This window comes from Amblyomma mixtum, chromosome 10 (assembly GCF_055824585.1).
Source record: "Amblyomma mixtum isolate Tamu chromosome 10, ASM5582458v1, whole genome shotgun sequence".
Lineage (NCBI taxonomy): Eukaryota > Metazoa > Arthropoda > Arachnida > Ixodida > Ixodidae > Amblyomma > Amblyomma mixtum.
In genome coordinates, this window is record NC_143021.1 from 180,376,403 (window position 1) to 180,401,304 (window position 24,902).

General features: G+C 48.4%; 1 protein-coding gene across 1 annotated transcript in view; it reads left to right on the top strand.

Moving 5' to 3' along the window:
* The window catches only part of LOC149327877 (uncharacterized), a 28,977-nt gene extending 4,459 nt beyond the window's left edge, over positions 1–24,518 (top strand). The window contains exons 4-13 of the mRNA XM_089564068.1: positions 1,332–1,497; positions 5,849–6,021; positions 8,945–9,015; positions 13,028–13,275; positions 15,784–16,018; positions 16,817–16,947; positions 18,409–18,541; positions 20,036–20,184; positions 21,922–22,272; positions 24,186–24,518. Coding sequence (XP_089420194.1) covers positions 1,332–1,497; positions 5,849–6,021; positions 8,945–9,015; positions 13,028–13,275; positions 15,784–16,018; positions 16,817–16,947; positions 18,409–18,541; positions 20,036–20,184; positions 21,922–22,272; positions 24,186–24,467 — 1,939 coding nt within the window. The 3' untranslated portion in view covers positions 24,468–24,518. The remainder of the gene's footprint in view (positions 1–1,331; positions 1,498–5,848; positions 6,022–8,944; positions 9,016–13,027; positions 13,276–15,783; positions 16,019–16,816; positions 16,948–18,408; positions 18,542–20,035; positions 20,185–21,921; positions 22,273–24,185) is intronic.
* The last annotated feature ends 384 nt before the right edge of the window (positions 24,519–24,902 follow it).

The window sequence follows — 24,902 nt, forward strand, 5'->3', positions numbered from 1 at the left end:
TATTTAATTTCTTGACCTTTCCAATCTTTTTAAATTTCCGTTTTCAGTGAAAGTGTCGTCTTTTTCATTTGAACGATGCAAACTATCAATACAGGTCATCTTAATTTGTCCTCAATGTCCCTTTAATAAAGCCAGTCTGGTGAGAATCTCGATGTTAATATATCCGTGCTTCGGTTGGACAAACTTCAAATAGGCGAGTAATTGAAAATAACGAAGTGCTAATGCCAGCATTCATGAAGACAGCAGAATTGTGCCCAACGCGGTTACACCAAGCTAGATCATGATCTTGCTTTAACACTCTCTCAACCACAGCACAGATGTTTGTTTGAGAGCTGTACAATAGCTTGGATGTATATTGTGCACCAGTCATGAATGATATGAATACGAACGCTTAGTTGTTACTTGAAGATCAAGTTAATTTTTATTTCTACATTAACTTGAAACACCATTAAATGGCTAAAGAAAACCCCTTTGAAAGGAAATAAGCACGAAGCTTGTTACTATCTCATAGCTATAAGAGTAACCTTTGGACTGATGCTACGAAGAAACAATGAGGGCCCTCGTATTCGAGCAAACAATCAGTTAACATCATTCTCCACGAAATGACTGAGCTTCGTGCGTAAGGAAGTAGCGTCAGGCAGGTACACAGGCAGGTCACAGCAGACCACACGGAACTAGCGCTTGTGACATGTCGTGCCTGTTTAACGTGCTCCTTTCCACAATGTATATCCAGCTCGCCCGCCTAACATAATCGATATATTAAGGCGAAAGCCTTTAATGCCTCATACTGTCGTTAGCAGACGCGTCGGCAGGAATGTCGACAGGCGCGTCGGCAGGAGTGTCGACAGACGCGTCGGAAGATTTGTCCGCCTTTCGGCGTCACTGCTTAAAAAGAAACTGCGCCGAGGGTGGGAATCGAACCAGGGCCTTTGGCATTTGAAGAGTAGACGCTACCACTCCGCCGCGAAGGCTCAAGGTTAAAGCATGAATAAAGGCGCATCTAGTGAATGCATAGGTTTCATAAATAAAATAAAAGGAATAAAGTCAAGAAAAAGAAAATAAAAATAAGAAAATAAGCCAAATAAAAACAAAATAAAATAGGGTATGGAAATAAAAATAAAAAACAATAAACAAAAAAGGAGCAAAAATTTTAAAAATATGAAAAATAAAAAGTAAATAAAAACAAACAGTGCGCCAGGAAACACTTTCGCCTTGCAGCACTTTAGAGAGCCAAAGTGCCCCCTGAATTTTTGCTGCTAGGGATCAGTAACAAACACAAGCAATAAAGAGAACGTATAGAAATGCAATCCGGTGCCGTATTTTCTTCCCAGCGCGGTGTACAAGGTGGCGTACAAGCCCACGAACCTGATCTGCACCATGAAGCTGGTGGCGTGCACGCTGTTCCAGCGGCACAAGCAGGCCTGCATCGACAAGGTCGTCGCGTCTGTCATCGGAAGCCCCTTCCTGGTCAAGTACTACTCCTGCTACTGCACACGAGTAAGTGGACACTCTCTACTGACGACACGTGGACCATCTTTTGAGTAATGAGGTATGCAGACTTTCTTCCCTCGAAGCAAGCCAGTAACTGAGTAGTAGTAGTAGTAAAAAACATTTATTGTAACAAAAGGAAGAGTTAGGGAGTAGGGGGTTGGGGATAGATAGATATGGAGCTTCAGTGGTCGGTCTTCCCTAGTCCAGGATCCCGTTGGCCTCCGCCGCTGCCTTGGCCCTCGTCACCAGCATAAGCTGTGTGCTCGGGTCGGAGTCAGCCAGGAGGGCCTCCCACTGTTCTAGACTAGGGCTATTTACCTTTTGTAGTAGAGGGCTTTTTTCACAGCCCCAGGTGGCGTGGTAAGTTGTGGCGTAGCCCCCACACCACACGCACTCTTTCGCGTATCTGTTCGGCCACATTTTATGATACATGGCTATGCTTGGGTAGGTGTCTGTTTGCAGTCGTCTGAGCGTGGTGGCCTGCTCTCTGTTGAGGATATCCGCCGGAGCCGAGTACTTCTTGCGCGCTCCCAACAACGCCTTCATTGCCTCCCCGTAAGATTCTGGCGTGCTGAAGGGTTCGACCGGACAAAAATTAAACGCAGCCAGTACTGTTGCTGACCCTTTATAGACGACACAAACTTACCTTCTACTTCGTATACTGCTTTGGTCAGGCACGTAGTTAGGAGTTTATTTTTTTCGAGAGGGGCTCAATGTACTTTCTTGAACAGAGTGCGGTAGAAATGGGGGGGGGGGGGGGGGGGGGGAGGATACATTCTCAATTAACAACGCCACCTGCCAAGAGAATTGGGGAAATGTGGGTAATGAGCTTGATTTCGGGACGGTCCCTCGAGGGGATATGTGTTTGTTAGTTTCTGTGGTATTTGGGCGTCATTACGTTCTTTCAGCGGTTCAGTAACGCAACTTCTGGTTTCACATCCCTGCTTGTCTTGCAGCCAGCTTTCTAAACGGCGATTTTTGCTTAATAGCTGTGCAGAATCTGACCTAAAGATAACACATACAAAGGGTAAATGTTAAATGATTGGAGTGCTGTTAACTGGTGTTAAAAAATAACCGACGAGAAAAATTTATATTCGGCAGGATTAGTCGTACTGCTTTGTTGCGTGTTCAAAAACGCAGGACTAATCCATTCGGCCACAGAACCAATAGAATTCAATTCTTTTAATTGTACTGGTATTCGTTCTTATATATTTTCTGTTTGTCGCTAGGCGACGGTGCTTAACCAGAAGCTATGGGTTGTGGGTTTCTAAGTGGACACAGGCCACCACCCACCGCGGGTTCGAGCTTCGCGCGAGCCAAGGGCCCCGATCAGCCGTCACCACACACACACTGGGACACCGATGCAGTGCACTCAGCCTCCGCTGGGAGGAGAGCGATTCGCCGCAAAGAAATAGGCCTCCAAGTTCACAAAGGAGACGTTTATTCACATCGTCCTCCAGCTGATACACACACACTCAATAGTCACCCCGTCCCGGGGGCGCGCGAGGAGCAAGGCTCCGCTGCGCGCACGAAGCGACTCGAGTAATGCGCACCGCTAGCACGCCGCTGCAGGAGAATGTCCCCGAGGCAGTGCTGTGATCTCTCTCTCGTGTCGACCGTTGGGCCGGTTGCGAGAGAGAGTGGGCATTCAACGCAAGGTACGCCTGTCAGAGGTCGCTGGACCCCGCTGGACAGGCTCGAGCCGCTGCAGGTCAGAGGACACGTGCGGGCGAGCTCGAGTAAGCACTGGTCCGAGGGGCAAAGCCCGGCACGGACAAACAGTAACGTACGCACCTTGCGCTGTCTCGGAGGGATCCCTCTCTCTCTGGGCCCCGCTCGGACGGTCGCGCAGTGCGCGGCCACCAAAGCGGGTCCCGGAATTCCCGCCAAAAGGCGCCAATGGCAAAGGCCATTGGGGAGCCGGGGCGGAGCTGAGGCCAAATGACAGTGATTAGTCACCCAGCCGCCTCTCCACCGCCTGAGGCGGGAGCAAGGGAAAGAGGAGAAACAACGCGGGAGGCCGGCTAGCCGCGCAAAGGCGACGGCGGAAAGCCAGATTCCCACAGGGTTTATGCCGTTGTCGGTACGGGACACGTGGCGTTCGGCTGCTGAGTGATACTTTGCAAGTTTAACCCCGGCCGCGTCAACCGCTTTTCGACGTACACAAAATTCAAGCAGTAGTAGTAGTGGTTTATTGAAAATAATTAAAACGAAGGATAAGATTTTTTCTAGCCTCGGCATCTGCCTTCGCTACTGAAATCACTTGAACTGGAGCAGCGGAAATAGAGGGATAGCAGGCAGTCTTGGAGAAACTAAATCAAAGAGGTGAGGGGACAGCCACAAAGTATAGGGGGAGAGAGGTTCCATATACAAGTATTCTATTTACTAGTTCATATAAGTACAGGACTAGAGATGTAAAATTTCAAGAAATTTTGAATGGCTTGAAAAAAACCGTTTTTTTTTCAGGGTTTTTTTCATGAAAAATTGGAAATTTTGCAAAACCTGACAAAAGCGAATTTATTTGCAACAGCACAACGATCAATAATAATGCTCCGAAGTTCAGTCGAATATGCAGTTATAGATGTCATATTGTGAAACAAACTTCTTGTTCTATTGCACCGAGGAGATAAATAATGATTTGCACTTCAGGCGAATATGGAGATATAAATATCATATTTGTGGAACGAACTGCTTGTTCTACTGTGCCGAGAAAGAGAACATGAAAACTGATCTATAAGTCACTCCATATTGGGCTCAGAATCACTGTCGCTCGATGCGGCACTACGCGCAGCAGCATGGATTGTGTCCACAGCTATGTTCGACTGCACATCGACAAGCTTTCGAACGCGTTCCACTGAAAGCCTGTTGCGAATTCTTGAATGGACGTTTCTGAAACGTGACCAGTATCTGCAGCAGTCGGCAAGCCAGACGAGTTAGCTACTGGTTGGTGCAAAGGCCTTGCCACCAGGTAGATGGGGCCACGTGCTTCGCTGAAGACCCCTGTCCTGGACCAAATTCCTGTGGATGTCCTGTACTCTGCTACGTTGGAAATCAAGAAGCTAGGCTTGTATTTGGCTAAAACCGCTTACGTGCACAGCAGCCTTTATGCAGTGTGTGTCGCGCTGTAGAATTTGCAGCCATTTTGTTCTCCTTTAGCCGTGAGTTCAAGTATTAGTGTGTTTTTAAGTCAAGCCTGGATCTTATATGTGACCTGGCCTTCAACCTGTGCACTCGCAGCACGAACGTTTTACGTGCACTACCTGGCACTGGTGATGACGACTGCTCTGCAGTCGTTCAACGATGCGCGCTGTAATGGTTTTCAAAGCAAAAGCAAAAACCTAAACTAAAAGCAAGTAATCGTAAAACCTTGAAATTGCATTGTGAAATTTTGGATGTTTCTTTCCATTTTTTCTCGTCTGAAAAAAAAAACGAAAAAAAAAACCGGTTTTTTTCCAAAATTGCAGTGTTTCTTTCAGGCCTTCACATCTCTATACAGGATAGCTGCGCGCGTTGCCCATAAACGAAAAAGGAAAGAATGAAATTCAAAGAAGCCGGTGTATGGACACTTTGAGGCCCCCATTCAGGAACCCTAGGTGTTGAAATCAATTCCGGAGTTGCTGCTATACGGAGGGCCTCATTGCCGAAGAGGTTGCTACAAACATCAATCAATCAATCAATCAATCAATCAATCAATCAATCAATCAATCAATCAATCAATCAATCAATCAATCAATCAGTCAATCAGTCAATCAATCAATCAATCAATCAATAAGGTTTGAAAATAAATCAGCCTCAACAGGATGGAACCGGCAGACCATGTCCAACATACTCGGAGAAAATTTTGAGGATTGGAAAATTGTACTCTTATGGAAATACTGAAGGTAATGGTCCATTCCTCTGATATGTAGCAAAATCTTCTTTTAATGTGTTTCCATCGATCGCATCGGAGAGTTAAGACTGCCGCAGATCACTTGACTGCCGCCAGGTGATCCGCGGATATATTGATTGTTATAGTGAAATCTTACATTATATGAAAAATTGGGTTTACAAACGGTTTCACGCTCAAAAATGTTTTTGTCCAGAATTGTTGGGTATGAAAGGTGAAGAGCGGATGGCTGCTGGACAGCAGTCGTCGTGTGCCCGCCTTTTGGTTTCGTTTTTTTCCCCATCACTTAGACGCAACGCTATGCATCAACGGGTCCGAAAATCCGTAGTATTACTTTCAGATCTGTATTTTCTTCAAGTTCGCGCAGAGCAACCTACCATATGTTCAGGCTAATGAGCTACGGCGTTTCCGTTCCTGCTTGTTCCGGAATACATGAATGCCCACAGAGTAACCCTAACCTTTCCTTTCAAGGACGCGTACATCACCGTGATGGAGTACATCTGCGGCGCGGACTTGATGCGCGTGGTGGACAAGGCCGTCTACCTTCCCACCGAGGAGTGCCGCATCGTGATGGCACAGCTGGTCCTCGCGCTGGAGCACATGCACCTGCGAGGCCTGCTCCACCGGGACATCAAGGTCTCCAAGTGAGCGCTGCTGCTGCTGCCGTGCAGACCCAGTGCGGCGTTCGGCGCACAGGAAGCGTAGGAGCCGCACGAAGCGCGGATATACATGTATGCAGAGAGCAGCAACGATGTCAAACACTGGTCGACGCCAGCGCTGTCTTAGGCACCAACAACCCAAAGGGCCCACGTTCAGAAATCCGGTCTTCTCATTGGTCCAGAGCTCGAAGATTAGAAACAGGCAGACAGATAGGCAAGCAGACAGGCAGAGACATACACAGACAGACAGACAGGCAAGCAGACAGACAGACAGAGGCAGACAGACATACACTGACAGACAGAGGCAGACAGACATATAAAGACAGGCAAGCAGACAGGCAGAGGCAGGCAGAAATACACAGACAGACAGAGGCAGACAGACATAGAGACAAACAGGCAAGTAAACAGACAGAGGCAGACACTCGTACACAGACAGACAGAGGCGGACAGACATGCACAGACAGACAGACAGACATGCACAGACAGACAGACATGCACAGACAGACAGACAGACAGACAGACAGACAGACAGACAGACAGACAGACAGACAGACAGACAGACAGAGACAGACAGACAGGCGGACAGACAGACAGACAGACAGACAGACAGACAGACAGACAGACAGACAGACAGACAGACAGACAGACAGACAGACAGACAGACAGACAGAAACGGACATACGGACAGACAGACAGACAGGCGGACGGCCGGAGGAGCGGACATACGGACCGACGGTGACGGACGGATTATAGTAGCATCCTCTTTGTATCGGCGAGGGGATATTTGTCAGTGGGCTATTAATTTCTAACTCGTTAATTTTACCTACCTGGCTATTCTGACAATCAAGACACTTGCTGCATTAAGACGAACAGCACAGGGCTGCTCGAAACGTAGACGCGGTGGTTAAGCTGCTGGGCGCCACAAGGCCCTGCAGACGTAGCTTCTTTTGTGGCATCCTTGCTGCACGCTGCTCATCTTTCAGAAATAGAGCCCTGTGTAACCAAGACCAGTACTGCGCCTGCGCCATCCAGAGTGTGCTGCTCACTTCAAGAAAACGCGTTCGTCTGCTAACCACGAGAAATTCGCCGCAGGTGGAGCTTTGGATTTTTGTTCAACGTATCGCAGCTTGAAGGATGATGCACGAAAAAGTGATGAAGCGGCAAAGTCGTGCCATTCTTTTTTTGCTACCGATATTACGGACGTCGTCAGAAGACGGAGGTGTAGTTGATGAACTAAATTGCGTCAGCTTTCTGCAATACATTTCAACCTGGTAACCGTCGGGAGTGGCAGGACAATCTGAAGTATTCAAAATTCCGACACGTTAAGCAGGCCGGATTTCAAAGCGGGGTTATTTGGTATATAAATCTGCGAGTGCCTTCAGTAGACAGGTTCCACTGGAGGATCGTTTTTTTTTCTTTTTTACCATAACTAGTTGCGCTCCACATCTCAAAGAAACGGTATGCTGAATGGGCCGAAAATTGTTACTTGTGATCTTAAATAAATCTTTGCGAAATCTCTCTTCATACGTAGCCTACTATAGTGCCTAAAATCTCAGTCCAGCATAACATGGCATATTTAGCACATCTGATGATGAAGAGTAACTCTTCAGTGGCAGATTTAATTTCACTGTAAATGGTCATTTGTGCACTACGAGTCCTTGATTGCAGGAGGTACACACGGCGATTGCTCTTGACGAAACTGCAAATGATTTGAAAACGCGTCTTCATGAATACTATTAAGGATCAGGTAGCATGGTCGTGCCGGAGAGGGGAATGAGGAAGGTCGGAGACGAGGTTTAAGGGAAAGACAAGAAGAAGAACTTTATACAAGGGAATTTACATATATACAAACAGCAACTGGGAGAACTCTCAGAAAGTCTCGCAAACAAGGAGCAAAGCTACATGTCGATGAGCTCAGATGGTCAGGAGCTACTCGGCCGTCCAAGGCGCCGAGTTTTATATCCTTCATTGTCCCTGGGCTCCCTAGATGGGGGCGGGCTTGTCGGGAAAGGAGGGTCCTGAAAGTTCACTGTGGCACCCACACACACACACACACTCAATAGGGAACACGTCCCCGTCACGTGTTGGGAGAGAAGGATGCACTCTGCGTCGCGCAGATTCTGGAATGCTCTCGAACAGCATTCCTGCGCCTTTCATGTGGTCGCACGTGCTCGGGGTAGGGGAAACGGTCGTTGACCACTTCTCCCTGGAAGACGGTTGCTGCTGTCAACTTGATGTGCCCCTTGGAATGTCTAGTACTGTGGAACGTGGCAGCTAACTTCTTTCTGTACTGCAGAGCTGGCTGGCCAGATGCGGGGTGGATGACCGACGCCGCTTCCGTGGCTAATTCAGGCGTTTACCCCGCATGCCTTTCGCGACTCATCGGCATTCCGCTGCTACCACGCCGATTTTTTTCTCACGAAGGAGGCGAAACGTAACAATACCTAGAATGTCACTAGAAGTTGAGACGAATAAATTCATCGTTGTTCGCTCCTTAGAGGGAAAACACCCACAGCATATTTTTTTAGGATCCGAGCACATTTTCATCGGGAACCAAATCATTAACAATTAAAGGGAGGGATTTTCAAGCAAACCCCAAAATGGTCAGATAATTAGTGCACTTCGCCCTATTTTTTCTTTCGCAGTTGCATAAAACATGGTCGACCAAATTTTCGGAGAGTTTTTATGATGGTGACGGTGATAATAAATATTAAATTTATTGTAAAAAAAAGGCTTTAAGTCCAGAGCAAGGAGGAAGAGTTCATTGAACTCCCTTGCTGAAGTCAATGCCAGCGAACGCCCCAGGTTCGCCATGCTGACCTTATTGAATGCAATGTAATGTCTAAAATTCCGAAAATTCTTGTAGTACAGGTTAGCAAAACGCATTTCGGATTTTTTCTCCTTTCAGCATGTTAATTGTTCCCGGTGGAAGAGTAAAGGTCATCGACTTCGACACAAACAAAGTCTGCATCGGGCACTGTAAGTCATACCGCTCTTCTGTCATATTTAAAAAAAAAATTGTCTTGCTCAACTACAGCGGAAACCTTTAGCGAAGCCGCAGCAAATTTAATTACAAGGATATTTGTGCGCATACATGTTTTTTAAAATTTACGTGTCGCTTTCAGACTACAGACCTTTAGCAAAAGCCGGGGCCAAGAGATATTAATAAAAAAAGGCATAAAGTCTGCAATCGCAAGCTCAAAACGAGAAGAGTAAAAAAGTGGTAGGCTATTAACGCAGTTAAATCGAGTAGACGTGCGAAAACATTTGTTTAGCCTGGTTGGTTCGCGGTTTTGCTTTGCTGGGTTGTCAAGACACCTGGCGACGACATTAGACTCAGGCTAAGCTTTGATCGAAGTTGAGCTGGTCTTATCTGTTCGCGTCGCTGGTGGAAGTTGATGAAGATGTGCAATGTGCAATGCACAGCGCAAGAATGTGTTGCAGTTTAACACGAGGCGGAATCGAGCTGCGGCGATAGCCTATAGTGCTCTCGTGCAGTGGTCATCGAAGCTAGCCATTGCACGCCGCCGCGGGTAAGTAACCCAGTGGCAGCAATATTTATTTCTGCATGGGCTGTTGCTATGCTAGGCTTCACCAAGGTCACCTCCAAGTTCAAGCTTCACACAAACACGGTGAGCCGCTGTGGCCCTCTTGCATTAGCGCTTTCGCGAAGACAGCTCCCCTTTTAGTTCGCAGCCCTCTCGTGTTTCGGTAATACAGCTTAATTTCCTGTGCCATTTTCGGATGTAGTTAGAGCACCGTTAGGGTCATCAAAGCGCCTTGAGGACCACAGCTTTCCATAAAAAGGGTGAAATGCGCAACCATCAGGCCACACTTCCGGTTTGCTCACAAGTTCAAATAAATGCTCATCCAGAGAAACGTGGAAGGAGCAATGTGTATCGTACCTCGCTTTCAGTTTTGTGCAAATAACAACCTTGTCACCTACTGTGCCCGCCAAAAGTTCCTGTACAGCCGTCCACAGACTTATGACGGAAAGCGTGGCCTGGACTGCCGTCAGCGCCACGAAGCGATAGTCATTGGTGCGAGACAATGCTCTCGGTAAGTTTGCGGTGGCTGACGATAGCTGGTGGGCAGCTCGCTTTTACTGCTTTTCCGCTTGTGCCTGATCGCCGCGTGGACAGCACGCTCGTCACGGCGCGATGACTATCGATTCATGGCGCTGACGCCACTCCAAACCACGCATTCCGTCATTCGTGTTAAGTCTGTGGGCGGCTGTATGTCCGACGCCGTTGTTGTCGGGTCCAGGCGAGAAACAAGCTTTTCTTCGCCGGTAGTTTGGGCGCTACTTTAAGCATGGACTGCTTAGCTGTGACAAACGTTGCTCGTGGCCGAGGTGGTTGGCTCACCGCTTCCGACGGGCGTGGCAGATGAGTACTCTGCGGGTTCGATCACGGCCGCGGCGGCCGAATTTCTTTGGAGGAGAAATTCTAGAGGCCCGTGTACTGTGCGATGTCAGTGCACGTTAAAGAACCCCAGGTGGTCGAAATTTCCGGAGCCCTCCACTACGGCGTCTCTCATAGCCTTAGTCGCTTTGGGACGTTAAACCCCATAAACCAACCAAACCAACCAGATGAGTACTCTGGTCCTGAGTAGGGGGCTTCGGTGGAGAGGCCGACATTCCAGCAGGCAGATTTGCGGCCACGGCTGAAGCGTAGTTGCGAGATTCCGAGCAGTCAGAATGCGAGCACTCACTCTGGCTGGCGGTACGAACAGAAGCTGCACGCAGTAGCGTGTTTTACGCACGAAGCTGTTGCACCTCATCAGTTAATGCATCCATTCGACTAGCCATTCTTTGTAGCTTTAAAATAACACTTTGTGAACCACTGACGAAATCTGAGTCTTCAAAATCCAGGAAAGAACGCTGCACTTCGGGGGGCGTTTCCGTGTCGCCGGTTACGCCGATAAGATCTGCCGCCGAAGGATCACGCCGCTTCACGCAATGAACACAATTGTACTTGCTGACCCCGGATTTCATGAGGATGTTGTATTCCTCGCCCTGTATGTCGATGCATTTGCAGTGGAAACGCTGATTGCAACACACGCACGGCAAAAATTGCTGCCTACCACGAGTGGGCTGGGAGCAGCGCGCATATGCGTCCGCATCGGGCGCCATGTTGATGACGTGACTGTGAAGGCAAGATAACCGCTGGTCCTTAAGGCTAACTGAGTGTATTCCAAGAGAAGGCAAGCGTAGAATGTTAGGTGGGCGGATGAGATTAAGAAGTCTGCGGGCAAAGGGTGGCCGCAGCTGGCACAGGACAGGGTTAACTGGAAAGATATGGGAGAGGCCTTTTGCCTGCAGTGGGCATAGCCAGGCTAATGATGTTGATGATGACGGTGTCTCTCATAGCCAGTTCGTTGTTTCGGGGCAACGAAGGATTTATTGGGGCAGCCTTAAATAGGGCGGTGTGTGTGTGTGCGTGCGTGTGTGTGTGTGTGTGTGTGTGTGTGTGTGTGTGTGTGTGTGTGTGTGTGTGTGTGTGTGTGTGTGTGTGTGTGTGTGTGTGTGTGTGTGTGTGTGTGTGTGTGTGTGTGTGTGTGTGTGTGTGTGTGTGTGTGTGTGTGTGTGTGTGTGTGTGTGTGTGTGTGTGTGTGTGTGTGTGTGTGTGTGTGTGTGTGTGTGTGTGTGTGTGTGTGTGTGTGTGTGTGTGTGTGTGTGTGTGTGTGTGTGTGTGTGTGTGTGTGTGTGTGTGTGTGTGTGTGTGTGTGTGTGTGTGTGTGTGTGTGTGTGTGTGTGTGTGTGTGTGTGTGTGTGTGTGTGTGTGTGTGTGTGTGTGTGTGTGTGTGTGTGTGTGTGTGTGTGTGTGTGTGTGTGTGTGTGTGTGTGTGTGTGTGTGTGTGTGTGTGTGTGTGTGTGTGTGTGTGTGTGTGTGTGTGTGTGTGTGTGTGTGTGTGTGTGTGTGTGTGTGTGTGTGTGTGTGTGTGTGTGTGTGTGTGTGTGTGTGTGTGTGTGTGTGTGTGTGTGTGTGTGTGTGTGTGTGTGTGTGTGTGTGTGTGTGTGTGTGTGTGTGTGTGTGTGTGTGTGTGTGTGTGTGTGTGTGTGTGTGTGTGTGTGTGTGTGTGTGTGTGTGTGTGTGTGTGTGTGTGTGTGTGTGTGTGTGTGTGTGTGTGTGTGTGTGTGTGTGTGTGTGTGTGTGTGTGTGTGTGTGTGTGTGTGTGTGTGTGTGTGTGTGTGTGTGTGTGTGTGTGTGTGTGTGTGTGTGTGTGTGTGTGTGTGTGTGTGTGTGTGTGTGTGTGTGTGTGTGTGTGTGTGTGTGTGTGTGTGTGTGTGTGTGTGTGTGTGTGTGTGTGTGTGTGTGTGTGTGTGTGTGTGTGTGTGTGTGTGTGTGTGTGTGTGTGTGTGTGTGTGTGTGTGTGTGTGTGTGTGTGTGTGTGTGTGTGTGTGTGTGTGTGTGTGTGTGTGTGTGTGTGTGTGTGTGTGTGTGTGTGTGTGTGTGTGTGTGTGTGTGTGTGTGTGTGTGTGTGTGTGTGTGTGTGTGTGTGTGTGTGTGTGTGTGTGTGTGTGTGTGTGTGTGTGTGTGTGTGTGTGTGTGTGTGTGTGTGTGTGTGTGTGTGTGTGTGTGTGTGTGTGTGTGTGTGTGTGTGTGTGTGTGTGTGTGTGTGTGTGTGTGTGTGTGTGTGTGTGTGTGTGTGTGTGTGTGTGTGTGTGTGTGTGTGTGTGTGTGTGTGTGTGTGTGTGTGTGTGTGTGTGTGTGTGTGTGTGTGTGTGTGTGTGTGTGTGTGTGTGTGTGTGTGTGTGTGTGTGTGTGTGTGTGTGTGTGTGTGTTGGCATCTGTTTTGAACCATGTATTTGTAAAAATGTGTTTCAGCTTGATTTTCTTACATGGAAAATTTCTCGTTTGGCCCGCCCCCTCATAAATCCTCCCTTGCTTCGGGGTGTTAAGCCCTAAATGCTTAAAAGCCTAGAAGATAAATAAGTCGCCGTGCGCGAGTGCCTAACCGAGTGACGGTACCCTGTTGTGCTGCGCAGTCTCCAAGCGTGTCTGCAAAGGCTATTTCACCAAGACCGCGTTCGAGTTTCACGACGGCGAGTCGGCAGGCACAGTTCCTTACATGGCTCCGGAGATCCTCAAGCGCAGGCCGTACGGTCGCTCTTGCGACTGGTGGTCGGCAGGCGCCACCTTGTACAAGATGATGACCGGCCGGGTGCCTTTCCGCGGGGAGACCAAGCAGGAACTCACGGACAAGATCATCAACCAGCCGCTCAAGTGGCCCAAGGTGCGCAGATATAACGGAACATAAGTTAAGGAAAAAAAATTGCCGACGATTACGTGACTTCCTAATACGAAATTTGAGCGCAGCTCATCAGCTGTTTCAGCTTTTCGATAGATTGAGGCAAATGATTCGAGCAAGACATGTATGTACAAAGACAGACAAGTTGTTATTTTTCACACATATTCCGTCTTCAAGAAACACTCCACTAACAGTTCTTGATTGTCATGAAGGAAGCTTTGTGGGCGGAGAAATAGATTGATATATGCTCGACTTGCTGCACCAATGCCTGGTTCTCAAAGACGAGACCTGCGCAAGTATTTCGTGAGGTTGTCACAGCTGTGGGAGCCGTTACGAGCGAGAGGAACGGGATGTTCTCCCGCATAAGTGGTAAGAAATTCCCGCTTGTCTTTATATCTACGTTAAAGTCGCCACCCATCCTGCCACCCTCGCAGGATGGCAGCGTCTCTGGCACAACGTTGTCGATGCCAAAGCATGCACGCACATCTCACTACGGCCACGTAGCTTAAAGCACGATTTAGGTGTCCACTGTGCTACGTCCGCCGCTTAAGAACGTGGGGTGGCGCTGATGAACACTCTCAAGGTTAGGTTATTTGTAAACATAAATACCCCCGAAAGCAGAAGATATGACATCTGTCGCCGTAGCTCAGCGGTAGAGCACCGGACGCGTAATTCGGAGGTCGTGGGTTCGGATCCCACCGGCGGCATGTGGTTTTTTCTTCTGCTTTTCAAATCAATTAGCTTTGAGCGATAACATATTCAGTAATATTATAAATCAATGACAGCACAAACTAAATAAATTAAAAAGAAATAATAAATCCCCTCTGTCCCTTGGTTTCTCTGGCTGTTGGCTTATCTCATATTGATAACGAGCCCCTCATTTCCCTTCCCTTGTTTGCTTAATTGTTTAGCGAGAGCCTCGGTTCTGGCAGCCTTGAGGCCATAGTAAGCATAAGAGGGTTCTCACACAGCTTCCACCCTCGCCGTTCGATGACGTTCGACGTCACATCAGCGGTACTCTGGACGTGCTACGTCCGCCGCTTAAGAACGTGGGGTGGCGCTGATGAACACTCCCAAGGTTAGGTTATTTGTAAACATAAATACCCCCGAAAGCAGAAGATATGACAGCTATCGCCGTAGCTCAGCGGTAGAGCACCGGACGCGTAATTCGGAGGTCGTGGGTTCGGATCCCACCGGCTGCATGTGGTTGTTTTTTCTTCTGCTTTTCAAATCAACTAGCTTTAAGCGATAACATATTCAGTAATATTATAAATCAACGACAGCACAAACTGAATAAATAAAGTAATAATAATAAATCCCCTCTGTCTCCCCCATTTTACGAAGCGCGCCGGTGAGAGCCGTCAGCGCGGCGTTTTTTTTTGTTTCTTGCTAAGGAGGGGAGGAGGTTGCTGTTTTACCCTCCCTTGGTTACAAGCACGACCGGCTTTGTTACAAGGGACAACGACGACGGCGACGCCGCGAAACCCAGAAACGAGCGCCTAAAGCCTGAACTCCAAACACAATTGCGCCAGTCGTCCCGCGCGTCAGCCAGAACCAGTCTGCGCATGCGCATGGCCCCTCACGCGAGCAGCACGAGCAGCGCGAGCCTCGACGCTCCGATCTGTCCCTGCCAGATATTCGTGGCGCGCGGCGCGCCCGCGCCGCACGCGAGCATGGATTGGATTTGGGGCTTATCCCTACAGAGTGAGCGAGTGTCGATGGCGCTGAGGGTTTTGCAAGTTCTGAGATACAGCATCACAGTGAAAAGGCCTGCTTAATTATTTGTGTACCAAATACATTCCGCACGTTTTAAAATCATTTAATTACGCGAATTACAACCTCTCACCGCTCTTGGCAGTCGAACTGCTTCTAGCGACACTAACCCAGACGCGAGCGGCGCGAGCCAGTTCCCGGAGAATGGAGGTAAGGTACGGACACACATTGGCGGCAAAACGCGCGCGGCACGCCGCCGGCGGCAAGCCGCTTGCCGCGAAACCTGCCGCGGCGGCGGGTTGATCTGGCGCGCAGCGAATGGGTCGAGGAGCCATTTTCGGCGGCTTGCCGCGTGCCGCGGAGCGGGGAGACCAATGAGGCGCGGCCGGCTTTGTCACGTGGGGAGCGTCTGTGTCGCCACCTCTTGGCTCCTACTAAAGTTACATGCCAGCGGCGGCGGCGGTGCCGCGCGCGCTCTTTCAGAATTGCGGACCTCGACTGGTTTGGCATGAATGGAGCTTTGCGCGGCAGCGCGTACCCGCGTACTCTGCCGCCGAGTGCGGCCGTCCCTTTCGCGGCGGGGGTGGCGCCGCCAGCGGCATGCCGCGCGTTTTGCCGCTAGTGTGTTCGTACCTTACCTCTCTCGACGCCCGACGCGGCGCGGCGCTCAGCGCGCCAGCGCGTGGCGCGACGCCTCGGAAGTGGGATTGGAGTCGGGCCTTCAGAGCTTCGCTCTAAAAGGTCTGCTGTGTTCTGATCTCGCCGCTGTTCTCGTTTAAGGTTGAGGAGCATCCGCACTCGGCCACTCCCGAGGCCAAGGACTTCGTGTTCAAGATGCTCAAGAAGAACCCCGTCGAGCGGTTGGGCTCGGCGACGTATGCAGAGATCCGTGAGCACCCGTACTTCGCCGGCTTCAACTGGAAGAGGCTGTCCACCACAAAGGACCTCTGCAACATCCCGGCTATCGGAGAGTGCATGACACGCAAGAAAGAAGCCGACAAGCCTGAACATTTCAGTGAGCCAAATATTCATTCTCAGTACAGAGTCAGCCACACCTTTCACCTTACGCATGTTACATGCCCCTTAACAGCTTGAAGTGTTAAATATTTCCCCGGCAAATATGCTATAATTACGTGAACTTCATCGTGACTTTACTTCATAAAGCGATAATACAAACCAAATATAACAAAAAAGTGGCGCTTTGTAAAAAATGAGAAAGGATTAGGAGAAATAGAACAGACAAACGATTGGTTTCTTCAGGGCATATTATTCGCAAAGACCTGCGCAACATATACATCTACGATCTATGTAAGGTTTGCAGTTGAACCACTTGTTTTTCCGCGTCAGCTGCAGCACTTCCTACTGCGTCTGACTTCGGCCACCACCATGAAGTGCAACTGCGTTTTGTTCGAAATAAGGAATCTCTGAACTTGCGTCCTGCATTAGCGACCTGCTAATCATAGTCACACAAAGTGAGCCATCTTCATTTAAATCCGCACTATGCTGCACATTTTTAAAATGTCATCGCGCCAGGCTTTTGTTTTTCAATTAACTATGTCTTGGTGTCGTTCATTTCTTGAGTTGCTTTATTTCTCTTATTATTCGCTTTCAATGACTGCAGCTGTTACTTTTTATGTCTGCGCCTTGCTTGTAACCCTGATCTGTTCATTCGTAATGCCGGTTTTGTTTATAGTTTCTCGACAACTCTTCTCGCTTAATTTAGGGCGTTAGAATGCTGGAATAAACAAAAGAAATAAACGGTGCTGCTCCCTGAGGCACTGCTAACCACACATTGTTCGGCGGTGCTTCGCAGCCGTCAGCGCCACGAGCAATACCCTCAAGAGGAAGCTGCTCAAGGTCGACGAGATGATTGACATCGAGGCGCAGACTCAGCGGCCTCTGTACACATACGCCTCTCCGAGCTTCAAGAAGATGATCAACTTCGTGAGCTGCTGCTTAACGTCTTTCACTAACCGCCGCAAGGCCGCTTCAAAATAGTCGTTTAGAATGAAATACTAAGACAATCTTTTAGATTTTCACCTACAGCGGGAGGCCTTCTTTAAAAGTAAGCGGGGTCACCATCGTGGAACGTCGGGACCGCGTATAAACGTTGTGCAAACAGAAGGTTGCCCCGACGTGCTCGTCTCACAGATCCTCACAAAATTTCCTTTTGGAAATTTCCTAAACAGTCTATGGACAATCTATAGATAATCTTCAGAGGGTATGTAGATTGTTTGAAAACATTATAAAATAGAGATCGATGACAAGCAGAGAGACCGCAGGCCCTGTGCTTATTGCGGCCCTGTTGTCCTGGTGCGCTTGAGACATCTGTAATACGTATGTCGCTCATGTCCCTTGCTTTGAGGTAGGGAGGAAGGTGGGGTAGGGCTTATAAGCTTCGTTACCTCGGCAACCGCCTGCGTTGTTGGTGGCTGCCTCCTGCGGAAGTTGTAGAGGACTCTAGGAACCTCTATATATTGCCTCCTTTCAGGATTCGGAAGTGCAGCACGCTTCGGAAGCCGTCAGATCTTGGTGTGCGCAGAGGGCCGCTATAAAACGTTCGGGGATTCGGCTGAGCACCCACTAAATCGGGCTATGTTGGTTTTCTTGCATTGTGAGAAAGGTCCAATAGTACGTTAGACCAAAGGACAGAGCCCAAAAAAACAGCATGGAGCGCAATTTCCTGTTAAAAATCGATGTCCTGCGTTTGGGCTTTGGTGTTCCTTCTAAATTCCAATGTTTAAGGGCAACAGCGCATGATTAAATTGGCCCTATGCTTAAATCTACATGTTTTGAACGTGACTGGAACCAGCTTACTAGAGGGTGGAGTCTATATCAGAATGAAAAAAGCAAGCTTAGGTTCGCGTGAAATAAGCGTGACGAGACCATTGCAGTCATTGGCATTTAGGAGAGCCCGTGTCATTAGCTGCCGATGCTATGGCCATGCGCACGTATTGTTCTGAAACTCGTGGTTATCTGACTGTCACGTCATCTGCTTCATTCGGATAAACTAGTCAGCAAGCTCAACGCATTTTTACAGTTGGGACATAAAATTTGCCTCAGTACCCAGTATTTCACCGAGGACATCGAAGGTGGCGCCCCCGTTGGCCACACTTGCAGAGATTGGCTTGAGGTCGGAGGCACAGTTAAATAATTCTTATTCACTTGGCGAGCACCGCTTTTTCAGAGGTAACATCTTAAACGCGGTGGAAGCCTGCATGCAAGGTTTAGCTTAAAGTCCACTGGAACAAGTCAGTAGCTTAGCCGAAATGGCCTACAGATGAGACCTACAGGATGCTTTTTTTTTGTTCGGTAGAGCAAACTGCTGCTCCACAAATAGGTAGTCAATGGCTCCCTTTCGTCTCGTTGGAAGCATGAACTAACCTGCGCCTACTGCCCCACCAGGCGAAAACGGCTGCCGGTCCAGTGGAGGTCAAGGAGTCATTCTTCAAAAGTGATGGCGCGGAATCGGAGGAACTGGATTACAAGAAGGCCTCGGATGTGGACGTGAAGGCCGGTATCAGCGCCTACAGCGGAAGTAAGGAAAAGAGGCATTTTCACGGCTTAGCCTGGATGTGCTATGTCTGCCTTAAGGGGCAGTCAGGACTACTAAATTCGTCGCCGATTAGCTACAGTTTAGGCCATTACAAAAAAGTAATTGGGTCTCAGTGTGGACAGTGCGTTTACCTTTGTCCTCAGTCTAAATACTTATATGCAGGCTTGTATGGGCTGATTAAAGACAGTTCCTACGACCACTTGTACCTTACAGAGCTACAGTTGAAGATGGTTTAGTTTGGTTTATTGGGGTTTAACGTCCCAAAGCGACTCAGGCTATGAGGGACGCCGTAGTGGAGGGCTCCGGAAATTTCTACCACCTGGGGTTCTTTAACGTGCACTGACATCGTACAGCACACGGGCCTCTAGAATTACGCCTCCATCGAAATGCGGCCGCCGCGGCCGGGATCGAACCCACGTCTTTCGGACCAGCAGCCGAGCGCCGTAACCACTGAGCCACCGCGGCGGGGTTACAGTTGAACAATGCGCGCAGATAGTATATAGATCATTTTTATAGGATAGTATACAGACTATTTTTTGGATAGTTCATGTTTAGTCTATGTTTTTATACCCTTAAACTTATAGCAGGTATTCGTATAATATTGTTACGCCTATATATAACGAGATATGCATCGTTTTCTTCTTCGCGTCTATATTTTTAACGTTAAATTTTGTGCCCTTTTACTTTTTGTTGTGTTCTCTCAGCTCTGAGGTGTTAGTTTCTCTTGTGTATGCTTATCAGAAGATTCCCGACCCTGCAGTACGCAGTATTCTTACCCCACGTTTTTTTCCTCAATTTTATATTTTTAAACTTTCTTCCAACATTTAAGATATAGAAGTTTCTCTTGTTTATGCTTATCAGAATAACATTTCCGACCCTACAGTACGCAGTATTCTTACCCCATGTTTTTCCTCATAGTTTTATATTTTTAAACTTTCTTCCAAGATTTAAGATATGGTTGGAATGCTTCTAGAGGCCCGTGTACTGTGCGATGTCAGTGCACGTTAAAGAACCCCAGGTGGTCGAAATTTCCGGAGCCCTTCATTACGGCGTCCCTCATGGCCTGAGTCGCTTTGGGACGTTAAACCCCATAAACCAAACCAAACCAAACCAAACCAGCTTCTCTAGTTCCGCACTCGTTCCTTATTCGCCACAACGTCCCCCAGTGGCCATAGTTAACTGCAAACGCTTTGTGTCATTAAAGCGGAAAGTTTAGCCGCTTTATTATCCGTTTCACTGAGTACGGTTATACTTTGTATGCGCCCAGGAAACATGGATTAACCAGTAATCGAGCAACTAGCTTCAATCCGCGCTGTTCGTTTTCGATAAGAGGGATGGAGTGTTGTTTCGAACTAGGCGGAGAAAATAAGTCACCAAGCGTAAACTACGCAGAGAGGACGACGCGGTGAAGAGCATCGTGACGTAGTAAAGGGCGGTACACTCTAACCCTTACCTTTTGCTTTTCGTGGCGTTCAGCCGGAGCCTCAGCGGACAAGTCCATAACGGCCAAGGAAAAGATGGACGTGATCATGTTCCGAACGAAGAGCCTGGGCAAGTACTGGAGCTTCGGCATCAACATCGTGGATGTCGTGGGGGAGAACAACAAGAAATTCTTCATGGTCGAGGTGAGCGGTTTTAAGGCATTCGTTCTTGCGAAGAGAGTGAGGAGATATCAATCGAACAAGCGCTAAGATATAACAGGCTAGAATTTGCTTTTTCACGCAGCCATCCCCGCCTCCATCCGTGCATACCTCTGCACACCTCGGGTGGAGGCGTGCATGGCTCCAATATTCATCATCATCAGCCTGACTGCGCTCACTGCAGGGCAAAAGCCTCTCCCATGTCTCTCCAATTAATCCTGTCCTTTGCTCATTGCGGCCCCCCTATCCCCGCATACTTGTTAGTTCACTCCGCCCATCTGATTTTCTGCCACCCCCTTCTACGCTTTCCTTCCCTTGGAATCCACTCCGTCACCCTTAAGGACCAGCGGTTATTTTGCCTTGGCATTACATGCCCTGCCCAAGCCCATTTCTTCCTCTCGAGTTCGACTAGGATATGTCATTAAATATAATAATAATAATAGTACTACTACTACTACTAATAATGATAATAATAGAGATTTATTCATCACAACGATGAATTCACGTTTGTTCCCTCACCCACTCTGCCCGCTTCCAGTCTCTTAACGTTACACCTGTCATTTTTCTTTCCATTGCTCGCTGCGTTATCCTTAACTTAAGCTGAACACTTTTAGGCATGTTCAGAAACAGCTTTATAGTGATGGCATAGCTGCTCTCCTGCTCGATTTCTACGCGTTGCCCATATTCGGGCCGGGGGGCGGCGTGAATATTTACAGCTTTACTCAAAAGTACGCAGGACATCAAGTTTTGCTTCTATGCTATGAAACGTGGGCTCCGAATTTCTGAAATGTGAGAGGCACTCTAGTCTTCGCCTCTCCAGAGCTTTCATAGAGTTCCAGAGGGGATAAAAGTCACACTGTGCAGCTCAGCAGAAAATTCCAAGTGACCAGCATATATTTCGCAAAAGGTATAGACGCGTATGTCTACATGAAATGGGCATGGCGTACAGGCCTGCGTAGACATAATCAGGAGACTTACGCTCTAAGTAGCAAAGCGAGGGGTGTGAAAGCAGGCAAGTCCTTTGCAAAGTTATCTAATGTTACCAGGGCTTCACCGATTTAGCAGCAAACATAAATTTAAAAAATTGGTGTACAAATGATCACTGACTACCCTTTTAAACTCGATAATTGACTAATAAATAAATCTTACTTACTCTTTTGCACTTCCAAAGATTTTTCAAAATGTATAGCATTCGTGAAACCTTTCAGAGCTGCTCTATGAGGGCAAGTGTAGAAAATGAAACAAAATGTGGTTTACAATTCCATGCAAGACATGTTACTGTATTATGGTATCGGGTTGTCAGCATGTAATTATGTCTAGCATTGTTTCACAAAAATGTTTAATATTAAAATATTGTAAGCTACCGTTATAGCGATATTGAAGTTAATGGTCCATTCTGCCGACGTATAGCAAAATTTTTCTTTTAAAGTTATTCCATCACTGAATCGATCAGTTAAGACTGCCATAGAAAGCCAATGGGGAAGTTTTTACGAAAACAAAAACGTTAATAGCAAAAAGTTCAAGCCTGCTCACGGTGGATCTGCGGATATATTGATTGTTACAGTGAAATTTTATACAATATATGAAAAAAATTGCGTTCATAAACTATTTCCTGTTGAAAAATGCTTTTGTCCGGGACTGTTGGGCATGACAGACTAAAGTTCTCTGAGCATACGCTGGTTCCACGCTGCGCTGATGAAAAGTGCAACTGTCCTTGCGCAGAAAGTGAAAAGCGGCAGCCCCGCTGAAGTGTCGCACGTCCTCGAGGGTGACGTCATCGTGGCCGTGAACGGCCAGGACATATCGGAGCTGCCCATTGCCGAAGTCAAGCGCCGGATGCAGGACTGCGGCGACCAGCTGGTGGTGACGGTGCTGTCTTCGAGCGCCTTCCGGCTGCTCGAGTCCCGGCGCGACTGGGACCAGATCCTCAAGGCCGCCGGCCAGGACACCATCTCGGTCAGAGCCATCAAGACAGCCTGCAGCGGCAGCGGCTACTACGGCTTCAAGGTCTTCGAGGCCAAGGCGTGGAACGAGGCGAAAAAGGCGCTCGTACACTGCCACGTCATCCAGAAGGTATGAACGCGCACGTCCTCTTGGGCCCGGCACCGATGAACGGCTGCTTGTTGGTATACAAGATGGTTCAACAGCGCAAACACACACAGAACAAGAAGGAGACAAGACACACACACCACCGCTGAATGTGTGTGTCTTGTCTCCTTCTTGGTCTGTGTGTGTTTGCGCTGTTGAACCATCATTATGAATCTACACCAACTAGCCCAATCTGCAGTTCTTGATATACAGGATTAGCTACAGAGCCACGACTTTTAACTGAGTCATGCTGATGATGCAAGAGTCAGGTTGATGATGATGATGATGACCTATACGCTTGTAAGTTGAGGCGAAAAGAGACAAGCGAGTAGGGAAAGCACAGGGGCTAGTTCGTTGTTCATTGTACACCAGACTTCCTCCGAAGAGACGAAGCCAGGCAGAAGGGGGGGGGGGGCGGGGGGGGCAAAGGAATAAACTTTGAGACTCTAGTCATTTCTGTGTGTACCTTCATCTTTTCGTAAGGAGCCTGGCGCGGTTTTATGCACAAGGACAGGTAAAGGAACCGAGCTAATGGATCGTGCTGTAGGCAATCACTCCGACTTACACGTCGCAAGAACCGCAACGGAAGTGAAATTTATGAGGAAAGCTTAGTGCATTTTATTACGATACATAGGAGCCATTTGACAAATGAATGTAAATTCTGGAAGTTGGAAGTTAAGAAACAGGCACAAGTAACGAGAAGAGCGGCCTTAATATTCAGCTTGTGCTGACATTTGCAGATATAGGGATTCAAAACAGGGAACGGCAATTTAACTGCGAACTTATTTTCACACAGAAAATTTTTTTTCTTGATTCCTAGTGAGTAGACTTACATCTTCCGACAACTTCACGAAATTATAGACCTGAAAATTCAACCAGAAAACATCGATGTTTTCCTCAGCCTTATCATGCGGCCTGTCGCCTTACTGCACGCCTAGTCGACGTTGTTCCCGTCGCAGTGTTATTCAGATTATTTTCAGCTCTAATAAATCAAACAACAGTTGGCGATTCTCGTTTGAAGACAAATAGATTTGTCTGAGGCCATCAAATTTTGCGACGGATTTTTTTTTTTGTAATAGAAATGGCGATCAATGCTATGTGTACGGGCTTTTATGGCAGGACTTTCTTTTTTGACCGCGACGGAGCCAACAGCATGGCCCTTTCCCATGGCCGCGATGAACAAACCTTTTGTTCTTCCTTTTTCTTGTCTTTAACTCTTTCTGTTCCTCTCCTCGTCTGCAGGGTAACAATTCCGGCGTCATGCCTGGTTATAACTACCTGCCTTTCTTTTGTCATTTTTCTACAACGCGATAGTATCTCGGAGGGCCAAACCAACTTAGATGTGCCCCCTCTGTAGGCTTCGAGCTCCGAGCTCAGAGAGCAACGATATTGCACAACGGTCAGACAACAGCAGTCGCCTACTGATCTGAGCACTCGCCGTGTATGAGGGAAGTGCTATAAGCTCGATACCCAGTGCTACCGGGTACCAGCTAGTTTTACAGCGAAAGCGCTGTTATAGCTTTGGTTTAGCTATATAGTGCAGCGTTCTACCGTTTTAATCTTCAGGGCCAGCCGTAAGACCTTAATTACTCAGTGGATTAATTTATGTTTCAATTAATGAAAATTTACACGTGGCAATTGGAGAGAGGAAAATTCCTCACTGCACGTTTATTGGAGAGGAGAGGAAGGGTGGAAGGATGGGGTTACCCTAAATGGCTAGACCAAAGCTATAGCACCTTTAGCTGATGAATGATCTAAGCTGGTAAGTTCAGCTATACAGATTTCTCCACAGGCTTTTCCCTGGACACGAGCTCGGTGAAACCAACCATCCTCCGCTGTTGTTGAGGCCCTCGGTTCATTCCGTACCTTCCCTGCTTTCTCTCCATGCTGGCGCGCAGACCCCTGACGTGCAAGTCGTGACGCCCAACAAGTTCATATATCCGGGCGACGTGCTCGTTATGGTGGACGGAGTGCCGGTCGACAACATGGACCAGTACGGCGTCAAGGCTGCGATGTCCAAGGGCGCCAACGAGCTGAACATCACCATTGCGCCCATGTCGCCGCTGAGGCTGAAGAGGCCCTCGTACACCCGTCTGCACGAGACAGTCATGACGGACGCCAACGTCCCGGAGCCGTCGGCGAAGGCCAACATTGAGGCCGCGCCGCCCCCGGCTCCCTGAGCGCATCAGGATCCCGCAGCCTGCGGTTGATTAATCTGAAACTGAGCTCAGCCTCCCACGTCACGACCTGGCTGAACACGTATTTTACGCAAATAAAGCGACCGAATGCATGCACCCGTCAGCAGGGTCGTTGCGCAAAATTTAACCTGCACCTCACGTCTGTGCATGAACAGTGGCGTCGTGGTATAGACCTTTCCACGACCCCCGGGACAACTGCCTTTTTAGTTGTTCAAAGGGGTCAAGCGTCGTACCTCAAGTTTTCAGATAATGAAGAACGAAGATGCCGGCAGATGTTGCAGGTTTCTTCACGCCCTAGTGACGATTATGGCGGAGCACTTTGACCTCGAGAAAGGCTCTACAGATTTAGTATTTGTGTGAACCGAATCTGTAGAGCTGCGTGGCAAGATCTGAGTGCGAACATGCGCGTTAACTCAG